At 46.6% G+C, this 17,809-nt stretch overlaps 2 protein-coding genes; both read right to left on the reverse strand.

Annotated features, from left to right (window-relative positions):
• Positions 1–5,923: 5,923 nt before the first annotated feature.
• GSTUM_00009327001 (uncharacterized protein) lies at positions 5,924–7,239 on the reverse strand. XM_002840626.2 has 2 exons: positions 6,940–7,239; positions 5,924–6,852 (listed from the first exon to the last, which is right to left on the reverse strand). The coding sequence occupies exons 1-2, from the start codon at positions 7,198–7,200 to the stop codon at positions 6,046–6,048; spliced, it is 1,068 nt and encodes a 355-aa protein (XP_002840672.1). The 5' UTR covers positions 7,201–7,239; the 3' UTR covers positions 5,924–6,045.
• Positions 7,240–9,442: 2,203 nt separating this feature from the next.
• On the reverse strand, positions 9,443–13,431 carry GSTUM_00009328001 (uncharacterized protein; the record flags this gene model as incomplete). XM_002840627.2 has 13 exons in its annotated part: positions 9,443–10,101; positions 10,156–10,275; positions 10,328–10,431; positions 10,490–10,682; positions 10,736–10,849; positions 10,903–11,069; positions 11,122–11,292; positions 11,344–11,650; positions 11,702–12,157; positions 12,225–12,453; positions 12,517–12,980; positions 13,037–13,057; positions 13,159–13,431. 13 exons carry the CDS (start codon positions 13,429–13,431, stop codon positions 9,805–9,807), a joined length of 2,916 nt encoding a protein of 971 aa, XP_002840673.1. The 3' UTR covers positions 9,443–9,804.
• Between the last annotated feature and the right edge of the window lie 4,378 nt (positions 13,432–17,809).

The following is a 17,809-nucleotide window of genomic DNA, read 5'->3' on the forward strand; positions in this document are numbered from 1 at the left end:
GTCTTGGATCAGTAAGACACTGGCCTCCATTTTCCATCATCGTACTGTTGCGATAGTATGCCTGAGCATACATATTTTGAGGCATCCGTTTCGATCATTGTCTTTCGGTTTGGGTCGAAATGAACCAGTATGGGTACTGATGTTAGATGCGTTCATATTGCATCATATGCTTTTTGTTCGTTTTCTCCCCATTCCCATTTCTTGTCTTTCTCTCATAAGGTTATAGAGTGGTTTTGCAAGCCTGCTAAATCCCTCTATGAACCTTCGATAAAAGTTGCAGAATCCCATAAAGCACTGAACATCTGTTTTGTTGTTTGGTTTGGCCCAGTTCCAAATGGCTGCTGTCTTAACTGGGTCCACCTTGACCCCACTTCGATTGATGATAAATCCAAGGTATTCTGTTTCTTCCTTATGGAATTCGCATTTTGTTGGTTTGATCTTCATTCCTGATCCTTGTATTGCCGCCATGATGTTGCTGATATCTTTTTGGTGTTGTTGTATGTTTTCCGAATATATGAGTACATCGTCCAGGTATACGATGCAACATATGTCGAGGTACTTATTAAGTACCCTGTTGATCCATCTTTAGAATGAAGCCGGTGCGTTGGTTAGCCCGAAGGGCATAACCAAGTATTCAAACATTCCGTATCTGGAGGCGAATGTAGTCTTCCATTCGTCTCCTGCCTTGATGCGTATATTGTGGTATGCGTCTTTGATGTCGAGTTTGGTGAAATACTTTGCTGATCGTAGTCTGTCCAGTGCTTCCCCAATCAAGGGTAGTGGATATCGGTCTTTTTTGGTAACCGAATTGAGGGCCCTGTAGTCCACACAGAGTCTCATTTTTCCGTCTTTCTTTTTGACGAATAGTATTGGAGATCCTCCTGACGCGAAAGAGTCTCGGATCCATCCTCTCTTTAGGTTTTGCACGATATACTTCCTAAGTTCTTCGAGCTCTGCTTCCCCTAGGGGGTATAACTTCTTATAGGGAATTTCTTTTGTTTTTCTCGTTTTTTCGTCTTTGTCCAACTGAATTTCGTGGTCGATTCCTGGTCTTCGAGGTGGTAGCTCTGTAGCTTCCTCTTCTTGGAATAGATTTGTGAATTGGTGATATTCTTTTGGAACCAATTCTCTCCATCCCTTTTTGCTTTGGTATTTCTTGTCCTGGATTGCTAGTTCTGTGCTGATGTTGATTTTTACTAGAACTGCTTTCTCGTCTTCGTATGTCCATTTGAGAATTCCTGTTGTATCTCCTCTTCAATAATATCGTCCAAAGGCTTGTGCTGTGATCTCTTTGATCTCAATTCTTTTTGTTGTATCGAGCTGGTTTTGGCCCGTACTTCCAAATCCCTTGTTTCCTCTCATGGTTTCTTCCAGTTGATCTACTTCATGCAGATCCTCTTTGTTGATTTTTTCGATTATCAACTGTGCGATTCGATCGCCTTTCTGGACTTGGTAGTCCTCTTGAGCTAGGTTGGCCAGGACCACTATGATTTCACCGGTATAGTCGACGTCGATCACTCCTGCCATGATCATGAGTCGGTGTTTGACTGCTAGACCACTGCGGGGTGCTATTCGTCCATAGGTGCCTTCTGGGAGTCCAATGGCTATTCCCGTTGCTATCGTTGCCTGCCCGTTGGCTGGTATCTTGATTCCTTCGTTGGCATATAGGTCGTGTCCTGCTGCCCCTTTGGAACCCTTGGTAGGCACTTTTGCCTCTTGGTCTAGTTTTTGTATCTGGACCCTTTTGTCTTGCCGCATCTCGGCAAACTTTGCATGCAAAGTTTCTTCTTCCGCTTCTCGTATTGGTGTGGAGTAGACTACAGGTGAACTGTTGAGACATTGTGTCGTACATAGTTCACCTGTAAACATCATCTTGTTCTCGTTCCAATCGATCGTTGGATTATGCTTCCATAACCATGGCATCCCTAGGACTATCTCATGGTTCTTTAGATCTGCCACTTGAAAGGTTGCCGTTTCCCTATGGCTGTCAATGTCCATAGGTACTGTCGCCGTATGGGTTTTAGGACCCATAGCGCTTGGCTTTCCATCCGCTAGGTAGACTTGTCTTGCTTTCTTCGCTTGTTTGGTGTAGAGGCCGTATTTGTCGCATATTTCTTTGTCGATGAAGTCTTCAGTGGCCCCCGAGTCAAGCATTGCATATATTGTTGTTTCTTCTCTTTCTCTGTTGTATATCTTCGTTTTGATCATCACATGATCTCCATTTCCTTCTCCTCTTTGCACGTGTAGTGCCATGTAGTAGTTCGCTAATTTGATGGGTTTTCCAGGTCCACATCTTGGGTCTCCCAGACTACCATCTACTGGGGACCCTCTTCGTTTTCCGCCGGTAAATCCTCTGCTATCATTTCACGGATGTTGCTTCTTTTCTGATTTTGGAAACGATTATTTCCAGTAGCTCTGTTTCCCTGGTATCCGTTGTCCAGTCGGCTTCTGCATTCTCATATCCGATGCCCTGCTTTTCCACACCTTAGGCATAGTTTCCCATTCATTCTTCTGGCGTATTCTTCCTTAGACAGATTCAGAGCAGGCCCTGCTCTTGACTTGTCCAATTCCATTGGTTCACCTGGTGGTAATGCTCGACTTTCTCCTCGAGGTGCTTACGGTTTGAAGGTCCCGTCCACATTCCTGGATGATTGGACCACCCTATGTACTATAGTATTTTCCGAGTTGCTCCGAACCATGTTTAATTTGCTTTCTTTGTCGATTGCCCATCTTGCAAATCGTTCGGCTGTCGTATAGCCCAGGTCAGAGATTCCCCATGCCTCTCGGAGTCTCTCGCTGCAGTTTCTCAGGAGGATGATGTAGAGAGTCGCGTCATCAAACTCGGCCTCGTATTCCAATAGTCGACATTCGTTCCAGTATGCTGAGAACATTTGTTTTCCTTGCTGGAGTTTTTCTAGCTTTTGTCTTGCTGTTTCTTTGGCGTTGGGGTCTCCAAATTGTTCGAAGAGTGTCGCCTTGAACTCTTCGTACGTGACCTATTTCCTCTGTTTCCTTCCATCTTGGAAGGGCATGATCCATTGTCCCGCGAGTCCTCTGAGTAGAGATTCCACATATGGAATCTTAATTTCATCATGGTGATCTCCATATCCCTTAACTGCAAAATACCCCTCGCATTGCGCTAAGAATATTCGTAGCTTATCTTTGGCTCCTTCGTATGTGTCGAGCTCCTTTGCTTTTGGTCGTTGGACATTTCCTTGCCCTGTATTTCGCGTGGCTGCAAGAAATGCCTGAAACTGATTTTCAGTCATTCCAAGTATGCTGGTTCCTGGTGCCAGAGCGGCTGGGGCCGGTGGCCCAGGTACTGCAGATCCCGACATTCTCTCAGGTCGTGGCGTTCCAGCAGGAGAGCTATCGACTGGTGATCCTTTTTCTGGGGTTACTGGACTTGCTGCTCTCGAGGGTTCTGCTGAGACGTGATCTAGGGTGTCGCTGAATCCTCCTAGATTAAGATTTTGATCGTCGATGTCAATATCTCCTTCCCAATCTGGTTTGAAGGATGCCGTCTTGTATCGTTTGATGTCGCACTAGGTGACACTTTGTAATGTAACGATCCCCTTTCAGATAGTTAGTTCTTGGCGATGGGGAATGATACTTTCCTCTTCTTTCTCTTTCTTTCCTTGTCTTACGATAGCTCTATGCCTCTGCCTATGTTATCGATAGTACAAGACCTTTGTCTTCTATCGGAAATACCTATCGTAAGCTTTCTATAACTCGTCTTCGTAACGAGTGTTTCTTGGCGTAATGATAAGGTTGCAATAAAGATAAAGATCGTAAAGGTGTTTTATATTCGTTAAAGTAATATGTAGGAAAATTACTTAGAACAAAGCGTGAAGAACCTATCTTCTTCGGCCGCATCGGCCTCCTTATATAGTGTTCTTCCCGCCTTTAATCATGTCCCTAAAGTGGTCACATGTGCAAAACCAAATCAAAACAAACTAGTCATGTGACCAAAGTGATCACATGCTCGAAACCCATGACCTTATAGTGAGGTCATGTGCAAAACTCATAAACCAATCATAACGCAATAAACAAGTCATATGACTCAACTGAGTCATATGCACGAAACCCATGACATCATAATGAGGTCATGTGCGAAACATAAATCGTATGCGCAAGGCTTGCCCGTAAGGCATACTCGTAAGGCGTACTCGTCAGGTGCATGTCCTATGACTCATACTTGAGCCATGTGCGAAAGCATCACAAATCCCACACATAACTAATCATACAACCCAAATAGGTTATATGCATGAAACAATAACATACCTGTGACTCATAACCATGTGTCACGTGAAACCCCTTTCCTTACTAAGTCACGTTCGTGACAGGTACTCGGTTATTGGTTTTATTTTATGTTTTGTTTTAAGTATCGCTTTGATACTTGGTTTGTTTTAAGTATTGCTTTGATACTTGGTTTGTTTTATGTTTTGTTTTAAGTATCGCTTTGATACTTAAGTAGTTTTACCAAAGTGTATCGATTGATACCTTTGATTAGTTTCGTTCATGCTAGACATGAACAGATTTGTGTATTTAAAGACCACCTGATTCCACAATGGAAAAGGCAGACTTCGACAGACAGTATTTCAATATACTTGGTTGAACAGTTACTTCTTTGTTCCTCAGTACACCCTCGAAGCCTCCTTTAGTTCTCAGCTCTCGCCTCCTCTCTGGAAGAGCAGGCCACCTGCCAACTATCATATCTATTACCAATAACGTGACTAGCACCTTGCGAACACGTTACATGCTCAATCTCCGGATCTTAACAACATAGAACCTCTTTGAAACTATTTAAAAGATTCACTTGAGGAGTACAAGTTTACTGGCCAGAGTCAGACTACAAAGGATGAGGTCAAGAGGGCACTATTACAAGAGTGGGAAAAGATACCTATTGATTTGATCAACTGGTACTGCTTGGATCTTCGTAATAAGATTGAACTTGTTATTAAAAACAAGGGTGACAACAACTTCCGTGGATGAAGTCTGTTTTTTCCTTTTTTTTTCTCCTGCTCCTTATGTTATCATACTTATTTTATTTTTTGTTCCATGTTTATTTTCATTGAATTTCATTAAAACTATCATGGAAACATGGGAATGGTCAGTTGTGGTGTTGAGGAAAATCTGGTTGCAACATGCTGGTTTAATCCACGTGACCCATATATTAATCGGCGGCTCTCGTAAAACAATAGAATCAAGAGGAAAGTTTTGTTCCTATCATATATTATCTCATACGGTACTTTAAAAAGTCCATCTGAGGTTACGATAGATGTCAAATGCCGCTATCTTACGAGTACATATCTTCTGACGGACACTCTATGAGGTTATCCTATTTTTATTTTAATTCAAGTTGTTGGCGGTGGAATACGGTAAGTGTGCTGAATTGCCCCCCCTGAGCTGCCCCTGCCCCACCTGTGTGTGCCCTCCTAGAGAGGCTTGGCTTTGCCCCACCTGTGCCTACTTGTATTTTACGGTACAAACCCGTTTGTTCGAGCTATGATATCCTATATATCATGCCACATGGGATGATGGGTTTATTGTGCAGTGCAGCATCTGGGCCTGTCCTACAAGTGGCTGCCCGATGAGGGTATAAGAAGAAAGGGTGGCATCATATTTGTACTGTGTATGCAGAGGGCATACAGATTTATTATGGTATGATACGTGCAAGGAGTATCGGTACAGTGATTGTTGTAACTGCAAAATACAGGCACAGTGCTCGAGTGCTGGACTAGTACTCTGCTTATGTTAATACCGGCACACCTCGCGATTTGCCAAACCTTTGATTGTGGGGTAGTCGAGCAGGTATTTAGGATGGAATATTAGGCATCTATTGACTGATTCGAGCCTTAGGGCTGTGTGGGGGCATCACGAAGGATCACTCGCGAGATTTGAACCAGTGGTGGATGATTGGGTGGGTTCTCAATCACATGGGGACTACGGGTGCGTCCCCGGGTTACACCTTCACACTACCGGAGTATAGAGAAAAGAAAAGAAACACACTCCACCCCGAACGCAAATTGTTATAATAACCCCTCACTCAACCATTCCCCTAGCCTTCGAATTAGCCTCCCTAACCCGTTCCATCCCAGCCTCCACAGCTCTTCTCCCAACCTCCCCCTCCAGACACTCCGGCCCATTGCTGGAACCGCCCTCCTCTGTGAACCCCATCTCCTCGAGCTCCAGTGCGGACAGATACACGGCATTCAGGACCTCCTCGTCAACCCTGACATTCCACCTAACCATCGCCCTAACACAGTTCCCTACCCTGGCGATCTCCCTGCGGGTAACGGGGGCGATATCCTCATTCACGTTGGAGTAGATGGCCTCGCTCGCCTCCTCCTCCAACCGAGTGATGCTCTCGCCGCCGGGGGGAGCCTGCAACGTAACCTTTTTGGAAACCCACACGTAGCCGTTGACGCCCAATATCACATCCACCTCCCCAGCCCCGTTCGCAGCCTCTAGCGTGACGATATGCGACTTGCCCCTGACGATCCCGCCCGCTTTGACCTTCAAAAAGTACCCATTGCGCAACTTCCCGTACTTGAGCGAGCGTGTGTGTAGCGACGCCGCCCCGTCCTGGAATAAACTCTGCACTTCAGCGACAAGGAGGTCGCCCTCCGAGAAAAAACTCCTGATTTGCAGTTCGTCGGTTGATGTCCGCTTCCGCAGGATGCCGCCGGGTAGGTTAATGGAGGACAGGAGCAAATGCGCCATCAGAGTAGAATTGATGTCCACCTTCCACCGCTTCGACTGCACCTCCGCGATCCGCCCGACGACCAGGTCTCCGATCTCGGGCGTGTAGCGGGCGCGCAGGGGCTTCACGCTCAGGAGTTTGTTGACCTTTTGAACGGTGCCGGCGACCGTTGCTACTATGCTGTCACTACCACCACTGGCTGCGGTTGTGCCTGCGCCGTCGTCCATTTCCACGTCCGAGTCGTCGCCGTCTACGGCGGAGTCTCTGCCCCGCATGAGGCAGGTTCCGTGACCGCGCATCCATTGCGGGTCCGAGGTTACGATTTCTCCCGGCGTCACTATGGGAATTGCTTTCGATCTTTTCCGCGGGGTCGAGATCATGCGGACGAAGTCGCCGTCCTCATCCAGCACCACTTTTTCATTCTCGCGGTCTGAGTCGGGGTCCGGGGGGAGGAGGTATTGTGCTGGTTGCGGAGGGAGGATTGATATCGGCATCGGTCTATTTTTTGTGGAAGGAAGGGTGGAGATGGGGATGAGGCTCCGGTTGAATTGAAGGGAAAAGTTATGCCGTCACTGGAGAAGAAGAGAGAGAGCGAGAACCCTTTCTTGCGTGCCAAGCCCAGGAACGAGAAGGGATAAACCCTGATCTACGGCGATCCCTTCACCCATTTTCCATGCTCTCTACCAACGAATATGATAATAATATTATCATACGATAGACACTCGTGTGCACTGCACGGTTAATTCGAAGCAGGAGAAAGAAGCAGCGTGGTTGAGTGGTAGTTTAACAAAATTGGTACAATGTAAATAATAATAAATTGGAGAAAAAGGTAGATAATAATTTGTGATGTAAGGAGAAGGATATGATAGTTCAAATTTCAAATTGGTAAGAAAAAGAGTAGAGTTGAGAAAATAAAACACTGCTAACAAAAGGCCCTCTTTGGCACGCAAGAAATATCGCAATATTTCCACTTTTATAGCATTTTTGATGTAATAAATATATATCTAAATGGGGCCGTGTTCAGCATACGGCAAATATTGTAATACTTTTTAGAAAATAAAAGCTATCTTCCACTTAAATCCCTTGTTAGCATACATTACCGGTACCGTGTGATATCGTATAATTTTAATAACTCCAAGAGGCAGCAATCGTACCGGTAATTTATCCCCACCCTGACCAATATCAGATTAGCCAATTGACTGGGTCAACCTTTCGTGAATGCGGTACTGCAAAGAAGACCTAACATACGGCAGTTCAGGGTGCTAGAAGGGGGGGGGATTGAATAGGCTCCAAAGGAGCTTCTTTAATATCTTAGTAAGCAGAAATAGCAGTAAATTATGAAAGTTTCCAGCGCAATCAATAATCCTCCATCGTATCGGCGAATTCGAACCCAACATGCCTCCCCATGCCTGGAAAACGCTAGAAATACTACACATTGACCAGAGGGAAAATGTTCAGTGCTATTAAGCTCTTAGCGTGTCTGGCATATCAGCAGAATGATGGAGAAATGTCTGCTTAATTGTGTATATACCAGCTTATTTGCTTCTTCTGCTTCTACTATCATACCTTTTGCTTCCTTTCACCTATCTTTATTCCCATCTTGTAGCCCCCAACTCGAAAAAGGGCCTTCCAACTCCTCATCATTTTTTTATAAAATCCTACTCCGCCCCCTCTTTTGACAACATTATAGTACGGTATCATACGCGAATGAGCCAATTCCTCTGGTATGATATCATAGCGGAACCGATAGGGGTCCAATCTTACCCATCACATCGCCAAAAACGCTCGAAATTCTATGCCATGATACGCTGTATCATACATATAATACCTATCAAGACAACGCGATTAAGGGCTCAAAGACAAGCCCCAGAAACCAACCCTTTTCAACGGAGAAAATCGAGTGAGAAATAGGCACATTATACTGTACTCGTAGGGTGTAGAATATTGATTGTTTTTATGGTACACTCTTTAGCTCTTTTCCCCTTTCCGCACGGCACTGTTTGCCGCTGTCATAAAAGGAAAGAAGGGCCGTTCCTTCACCATATCATTGGTATGAAATGATATGTATCATAGCAAATCATCAACAGGGCACAGCTCTACCCTAGGGCCGTGCCCTATTATTAGATTTTCCGTGGATGGGTTACGAGTACTCGAGTACAGGTGTGTGATATGATACGACGCAGATTTCTCCCATGTGCCCCGGGCACACGGCCCGCTCAGCCTATCTTCGCAAATCATAACACTACGGTACCCTGGGGGGAAAAAAAGTCGGCGAATAAAGGATCCCAGAGTACATTTCGAGGTGAATGTCATTCCAAAAACAATATCATAGTTTGCACATAACACCCACTTAGCAACACGTAAGGTAAAACTGACTTGTAAGAATCCTATCATTGATTCTGATAATAAGCTTGATCACAGAAACCACTGATCAATGGCTCAGTAAGGCTAAATACATGAACAAACCTTGATACCGTCCATGAGTGTAAAGATACGAAATCCCCCAACCGATTCCTCCCCTTCCACCCCACTAAGCAATCAGGACTAACTTACATCGCGCACTGTTTTGCATATTTGACAAAGCAAGAGAGAAAAGAATATAAAAGTGAAAGACATGGAAGCTAGCAACACAGAGATAAAATGCCGGAAAAAGAGAAATATGCAGGGTAAAAATAAAAGAAGGGTAAAACACAATAAAAAAACCAGTGCTAATCTATGCAAGCAACACCTATAACATAGTTTACAAACCATCAACAATATTGCAAATGCCTCTACTATACAGCCATAGCACATCCGCATTATGCTGTTCATTTTTTCCGTCATTGCGTCCGTAACCTTCATACCCAGAGAATATTTGTCCATACACCCCTTATGAAAGAATGACAATCCCTAGTAAATTGGCAACACCCATGTTGCCATCCGATCCATATCGTATAAGTGTCGTATCGTATCTTATCGTATCGTATCCACCCTTCATTCCCATGAAAATCTGAAGGAAAGGGGTCGAAAGGAAAATAGAGAAGAAAAAGCTAGAAAAACAACATAGGTGCAACAAGGACAAAAATAGTCCCTATATCAACACGTAAAGAAAGAAAATATTAGGCGAAGTAGGAGCTCGCCATATCAGGACGAAAGGGGGAAGAGTATGGTTGTTGTTGTACAAGGTTCGAACGAACAGATGGCTGGCTATAGGAGTGCGAGCGGGAAGGTGCCGGCGGATGAGCCCCAGGAGAACTTCCGCTCGGAAAGGACAGGCCGGTTGGTGTGCTGCCACTGCTAGAAATTTGGATCTTGGATTGAATTCTGCGTCCGTAAGGTGTCATACGGATTGCCGGAAGGATTGGCCTGATGCTGTCAACCAACTGTTGCTTGGTTTCGGGAGAAGCATAATCCATCTAGTCCGCCTATCATTTAGCTAGGTATAGAACAACATTCAGAGGGGTCATTACAGCCGTCTGAATCACATAATTGGCATACGAGTCCCGAAGCAATGCTTCCAGCTCAGCCTGATTAGGAAGCATTTCTTCAATCAATATCTTTTTCGTCGGTGGCTCGGCAACACGGATACACTGTGGAACTGTTAGCGCTCTCATTACTGTTACTAGCCACAGAAGAGCGAACCTTCTCGATAACATTAGAGCTGAACTTCTGTTTCGAGAGTTCACAGACACGACCCCTAAACTTGAGAATCAAAGGCTCCGACAACATAGGGTCGGCCAGATCCACTACGGAGATAGCGCGGTCAGTGGCTGATGTGGTCTGAACAATAATAAGCACACTCACGGATATACTGAACAACGTAATTCCCGAAAGGATCAACCACCAGTTCAATCGCATGAGCAGTAATCTTTTGAATCAACTTGACCTTTTGAGCTCCGGCAGCATGATCTATGCAGCGTTGAAGGACACAGCAACCGTGGCGGTGTGTTCCGACAGCAACACAATCCTCGCCGACAGCATCAAAAATGAATTGAAGCTTCATCCAAGAGTTAGCCACTGGGTTTATGAGGGACTTGGCAGCCAACATACCTTGTTTTCTTCCTTCTTCCAGCGATTTAAACATTTCTGGATAACGTGATTACCATTGAGATCTTGAATGAGTTCCACCACCTTGCTCTGAAGGGCGTGGATGACAGTGCAAATCTAGTTTCTCCTATTAGCAATCATAACCTCTGGGAAGGAGGGGGTAAGCTAACCTGTTCTGGCGTGGTAATATATTCAATCATTTTCTGCAGCGCTCTAGTCCCATGTTGGTTCAGGGCGATCTTAACGAGCTGGGGGGCAGCGGTATTGACAAGAACAGTCCTCTGTTCATCATTGGCATATTCAAGAAGTTTTTGGCAGAGATAATTTCCAAAAGGATCTAGCTCAGGTTAGCACGGCCGGCGTAGGTCTGAGGTGAGGACCTGAGTTACCAGTCATCAACTCAACCACGTGGGCGTGAGTTTCAAGGAAGATCATCTGCACGTATTGGGGGTTACGCTCCTCAAGTTTCTTTTGGAGATAACGGCACCCGTGCTGATCTTTGCAGAGTTCGTAGATATTGCCAGTCAGGCTCTCAAGAGGAGTATTGGCAAAGCGATTCGCTGCGCGTTCCATTAGATATGGTCTTGCGCCATAGTAGTCATAGATCATACCCTCTCCATCATGTCCTCTCTTTTGCACATTCCGATTTTGTGCACTGCCTCCCTGATGCGGGCCTTCGCCAACCTTGGGTACTTGTTGATAATTAGGATGAGCTCCAAAGGGACCAAGAGGCGTCATGTGATAACCGGGATTCGCAAGATTCCCGATATTGATATTCCCATAGCCCCCGTAAAGTCCGGCAGAGGGGCCTCCGTATATACCCGGAGACGGAAGAGGGGACTGCATCCCGGGTGCCATCAGAGGCATTGAACCAACATTGACGTTGAGGGGTGGACCAAAAGCAAGAGGTCCGCCTCCCTGCTGATATATTAGCTCAGGCGAGGAATACCCAAGGTTTTGGCTATATACCGAGAGAGGCATATCACCACTAGTGGACGGTTCACGGCTATGCCTAGGCCTATCCATTGCAATCCTACCATAGCCCTGAACACCAACAGGGTTAGCGGTCCGCATGGTTGGCAGATCAGAGGTTGAATATGATGCCTGAAGTTTCGGCATGAAATTTTGGGTCGCATGAGAAGCTTCGTTTTGCGAAATCTTTGTATCGATATTATCAGAAAAAGTGCTAAAGGACAAGTCGGTTGATGATCTCTCAAATCGACGCCCGAGAACCGCGGAATCTGTCTGAGGAACTGCAACCTTTGGAGAAGCATTACTAGTCGGAGTAAATGGGGTACCATAGCTGTTGGATGGCAGGCTATGCTGATGGTGATGGCGGGAAAAAGCCCAACTATTATTGGCCGGGGTCGCTTGACCTTTGGAGGGTGGCACGGCGAGATCAAGGGAGGCAGACGATGCGGACAACTTTTGGTAGATCAGTTATATGTAAAGCTTTGGAGAGGATGTATGAAGCAAGAAAAAAAAGACTTACCATTCCCGGGTTACTTCCGTGACGTACCAAGATTGGAAATTCGAGGTCGGTCATATTGAGGAAAGCCTTAATGTCCGGAGAAGTTGTAGATTGTGCATTCTTGGCGGAGCCACTTCCACTGAGCTCATCCTCGGGGGGAAAGATGCGACCAACCTGTGATGTTTCCATACCTAAGGCTGCACTGGCATTGCTGGTACCCCTTGTAATCGAACCGTTGGGTAAAGAGTTTCTCGGTAGGTCAGCACACAGTCATAAAAGTTTAACGATAACAAAAAGGACACAGGGCGCTTACCTAATGCTAGGTCGTTGCCCAACCAGACCCTGCTCTGGGGTGCCCTTATTCTCATTCTCATCCGAGTTGCGTCTAGACCCAGGCATAGACTTGGATGCCTTATGGGATATAAAGGGGACTGCATCGTCGGCCGGTGGAGTCATAAGCTGTTGCTGCTGATCATGACGAACGGCCCCAGGAGGGGTGGCTAGAGCATTGCCCCCAGGATGTCCGGCCCTAGAACGAGCAAAGGTATCGTGGTCTGGCGGGGTTGTAGGCTCACTACGACCCATAGTAGAATTAAGCCTAGAATTACCCCTGAGGGCCATACGATCGAGGTCCTGAGCAATACGACGAATTTCCCTCTCGTCTTCCTGCTGTTGAAACGCAAGGCGTCTCATGTGTTCCTCGTAGTTCTTCTGTTGCTCACGCAATTTCATCACCTCAAGCTGCTTCAATTCCATCTCACGTTGTTTCTGTTGCAACTGGTCATGAACAATTGATTAGCAGGATAAACTTGGAGTAAAATAGCAAGACGAACCATTTCAACTCTCTGGCGAGTCTGCAGTCGAAAGGGATAAAAAGGAGGGTTAGTGACAAGCAGGGTACAGACTGGAGCCGCATTCAAATGAATAAATAAAAACCCACAGGGGGTATACGTACACTAGGAGCCAGATCTAATGGCTCGGCAGTCATACGGTTGAAGCTGGAAGGGTCCCAACCGGAAGGAATGTTCATTTGGGGTTGTTTCAATGAGTCGGTTGTGAACCGACGTTGGAGTGTTGCTCTGTTGTCGGGAGCAGCCGAAATGGTGGAAGTCTCAGCAGGGGAACGAAGCGGGGCATAGGCGGGGAACTGATTCGCAATGTGAGCTTGAGAATTCCTATATTGCAGTTCTCTGGGATTTCGATCACCCACGGTAGCTGGAAAGGCCATTGAGCATGCCTAGTTGAACTATAGAATCCTCAGCATATTCCTTGGGACAGCGAAAACAGTGACCCCGCCATGACGAATGCAAGCGGGACGAGCAGGGTGCAGACAAATGAGGGATTCCTCAGGAAGGGGAAATAATCAAGAATGACGGGAGGATCCAGGGGGGGGGGAGCAGTGGTAATCGTGTAAAACCTACCTTTTTCACCTATCCACGGAAGCTGGTTCCAAGGTACAACTTGCGGCCAACCGAGTGAGAAGACGGGAAAGCAACAGAGTACAGAGGCTCTCAACGGAAGCCGAAACGAAACGCTGCAACGCCTGGCAATGCTAAATGGTTGAATGCAGAATAACAGAGGAAAGGGTAGGGAAGGAGATTCCGAAAAGAATTTTAATGAGTAAAGCGAGGTGAGAAAGAAAAAAAAGGGTAGAGGGAGTTCGGTGGGGTAAAAGGAGGAGGGATGAGGTGTCGGATTGGAGGTGGTTGGCGGTAGCGGAGAAAACGGTGGTGGTAGCTCACTTCACAAGTAGGTGCTGTTGCAGGCTCCTTACGACTCCTGCACACATATGCACATACGTACGCAGTGATGGAGTATGTAAGTTGGGAACAGGAGTAAAAAGCGGTGCGGTTATGGCAGTTAGTGAGGCGGGGGGGGGGCAACGAAAGTACAGGCAGCGACAGATCGAAATACAGAGTACGAACGAGCGGTACCCTCTTTGGCTATGAGCTTTCCATGTGGAAAGAGGAAGCAAGAAAGCAAGAGGGAGAGGAGAAAAAAAGGGGGGTAGGAGGAAGCTTACTAGTTAGGAATTGCGAACTACAGGCAGAAATGAAACTATGGTTCATCCAACGGTCGGGATGTGGACAATTCCTCTGACAGGAGCTTAACCTGTGTTTCTGCTTGCTCGGGTCCAACCGAATATTACGGTTTTATAAAAGACTCAAATACTATGATAGCTGCTAGCACTAGTATGCTGTATGATACTGTACGGTACATATATCCTACTATATGGGACCTTGACGTTTGTGCGTTTTGCGGAAAGGTATACTGTATGTGATAATCTTTTTCACTTTTCTTAATTTACTACGGCCACCATCTGCCATGTATCCGCCCCTCACCACCTTCCAAGCGTTAATATCTTCCCACCACCAACCGCTCCCATCATCCAGAGAAACGGACACGGGCAACAGTTCACCACAAAGTCATTGCTGGCCTTCCTTGATCTATCGATTTCCGATCCCTCGAATCGGGGAACACGCCCGACACTACCACCATTCTCCTTGACAGAGATTCCGTTCCTGTTTCGCCATGTCTACGGTAAACCACGGTCCCTACGTGAAAGCTATGAGAGGTATGATATATCATGTGCCATACACCGTCAGTTGGAGTCCCTGCACTGCACTGCACTGCCTTCAACCCTCCTTTTTGCCCTATCACAGGTTTTCGAAGTGCTGGATCCGTGGCCCTTGCCTACTAGCGTGCACGCTTAAACCCAAACCCAAACTCAGTTTCCCCTTCCTCCCTTCCGAGATACTATCGCCAGATTTGGGATGATGATAGGTGCACGAGCCACGCGCGATCGCGAATCGCGATTCAGATCAAAGCCAGATGTACGTGCCAGGTCTCGCGGTTCTCGGTGCCTTGGACACCGGTACGATACGATACCGGCACCGGCAGCAAACGTGAGCTATGCTGGAATAACGTGCTATGTCACGATCCAGTTCCTATATTTGTTGATATAGATGAAAATATCACAGTAGGGCCTGTAATTTTAAAGCCATGGCAGCAAGAGATTGTGGTGATGCAAAAAAAAAAAAAAATGCTCGAGCCAAAAGGTGCACAGGTACTGTGCTCAAGTAAGAGGGTGGGTGGTGTGCACCACAAGATCTTCCGTGAGGATCATCAATTTGAAGGATGTGCGCGGATCCCTGGGAAAAAAGGTTCAGTTCCGGGCCAAAGCCGGAGAAAACGGCTTGCAGCTTTTTTTTGATGGACAGACAGACAAGTTCCCGCGAACAACGGGTGAAAGTACCGGTAGTAGCGGATTCCGGGTAAGGCCAGTCACTTGTAACTACACAGGGTCATACGGGAAACATTGAGCTCGTCGTGAAGCTGACTACCGTACCCGAAGGACATGAGTACTCGAGTATGGTAGGGTAGCACAAAAAGGACATGACAGACGATACACGAGTTACTGTACAGCAATTACCGGTATCCACTCAACACAAGTACTCGAGTATATCAGAGCACAAGTAATGCACACATGGAGTACAAGCAGGGTACTCGTGTACGAGCACAGTACCCATCCATCCATCCATTCATCCTCCTCCATCTTTGACCCACATCGCCCAGAATCTGCCAATGAGACATCCGGCCATATCATACAATCATCTCACAGAAGCGGGGTCCTTTCTGTCCCCCTCCCCTGCGATCCGAAACACGATCGCTGATATTTCGCATCTATGATACCGGTAGAGCGCGGGTATTGCATAAAAAACAGAATTCTGGACCTCTGGTTGGGGAACCCTCTTTCTCCCCCTTTCAACTGTGTGATAAGTTACGTGCCATGAAGTTGACAGCAAGCAAACAAGCAGGCAGAAAAAGGAAATGTTGGGTGTGTGTGTGTGAGTGAATGGATGAGGGGTATCATACCGTAAAGGAAGAAGAAAAGAAAAAGCATTACATAACATGAGGACCCTGCGAGCTTTTTAGGGGGAGCCAATGGAAAGAAAGAAAAGGTCCTTGGCAGCCCTGGGTGAAAAGAATGAAAGGATGAGCGAAGGAGCGGGGGAAGGAGCGAATGGGAATCATGCACTTGCGTCAGTTCACACGTGTTTTCCCGTACAGTCCTTTCCAGGAAGGAAGGAAAGGGCTTCGGGCTTGTAACCCTCCATTTCCCCTCCCGGAGCTATGATATAATAAATAAATAGGGTTTGCCCCGAATTTTGAGCCTCAGGGCGGTTGCCATGTCATGGAGGAGTGCGAGATAAATTATGACGGATGTTCAAAAGTTAGTTCCTTATCAGCGATATTCTTTCCATCATGAATTATCTGGTGTTAAGTTAACCCCCCCCCGTTGTTGCTTTTTGGAGTTTGCAGTAAACGGCCTTGCCATCAACCATTTACTGCGAAGTGCAAATCGCACGATTCTGTGGAATGTCACCTCTGTGCCGGAGTAGACAAAGAAGCTGCTCTCGCTGCGCTTGACAGGTAGAACGCCTACCGATTGATGATCGACTACACTTCTCGATTGCGGTACCGCAATTACCCCAGGAATACTACAGTACTCGTACCATCTCCATTAACTTATAGGGACATCCTAAAACAGGAAACCCTTCAGCCTCATTCCTACGGCTCCCACATCATATTTGCCCCCGAGGACACCGGTACCCCCAAGTATAGTACAAGTATCCGAAGGGAACATACCGATATCATAACTTTCTTTCCTCCTCTCTTTCCTTCCTTCTCTCTTTTTCTCTTTCAAGGCTGACCAGTACCGTACTCACCGCAAAATACAATCCATCCTCCAAGCAAAGTTTCCTCACAAAAAAAGTGAGACACACAGCAAGCCACCAAGCTACCAGTTCAAAATCCTCAGCCCTGTTATATAATATCATACAATCGAAAGACACCACGAGACAACACCAGCAGAGCACCCAAAAAGGTAAAACGAAGACACCAGGCTATTGCATCCTTCATCATAAGCAATACCGGTACGGCAATCCATCCCACCGTACCCGTGCACTGGAGACTAGACATCGACTCCCCGGGGGGGAGAAAAAAGAGAGAGTCGCTGGTTTACCATCGTAATCAATTCCCCGTTCGCGGAGCCGTGCAACCGGAGATCCATTCTGGTGGGGCGGAACCCCTCGTTGCCCGTGGAACGGGGTCCACCACAGACACCGATTGCGCAACGCTCTTTGAGCCAACGTCAAAAGAACTCCGTTTCACGAATGCTCTTGCCAGGTGATCGTGCAATGCCCCTCGAACCATGTTCAACACATGAAGGCCAGTCAATCAATCAATAAATTGTGACTGCTAGCCATGTAGGAAACGCTGTGCTTAACTTACTAACCTGTCCGTATATCGGCCCTAACGGAAACATACGCATAGTTCGATTTAGAACCCAACACGTTCCACGGTAACCTCGTCACCGTTTTTACACCATAGTCTCACGACAGCTTAAGCAACCCGATGCCCACGCGCCTCAGCTCTTCACCTCGGTGACCGGTGGGGGCAGTACTTCCTCGACAAAACCTCCCCCGAACCGGACCAACTTGTTTCTTCATACCATACAGTATGGTGGTAAGATATCACCGGCATCTAGCAGCAGCTGCTACTACTACTACTACCACTACTACCCTCCCATTCTATCCCATTCT

The sequence above is a fragment of the Tuber melanosporum genome, assembly GCF_000151645.1.
Source record: "Tuber melanosporum whole genome shotgun sequence assembly, scaffold_55, strain Mel28".
NCBI lineage: Eukaryota > Fungi > Ascomycota > Pezizomycetes > Pezizales > Tuberaceae > Tuber > Tuber melanosporum.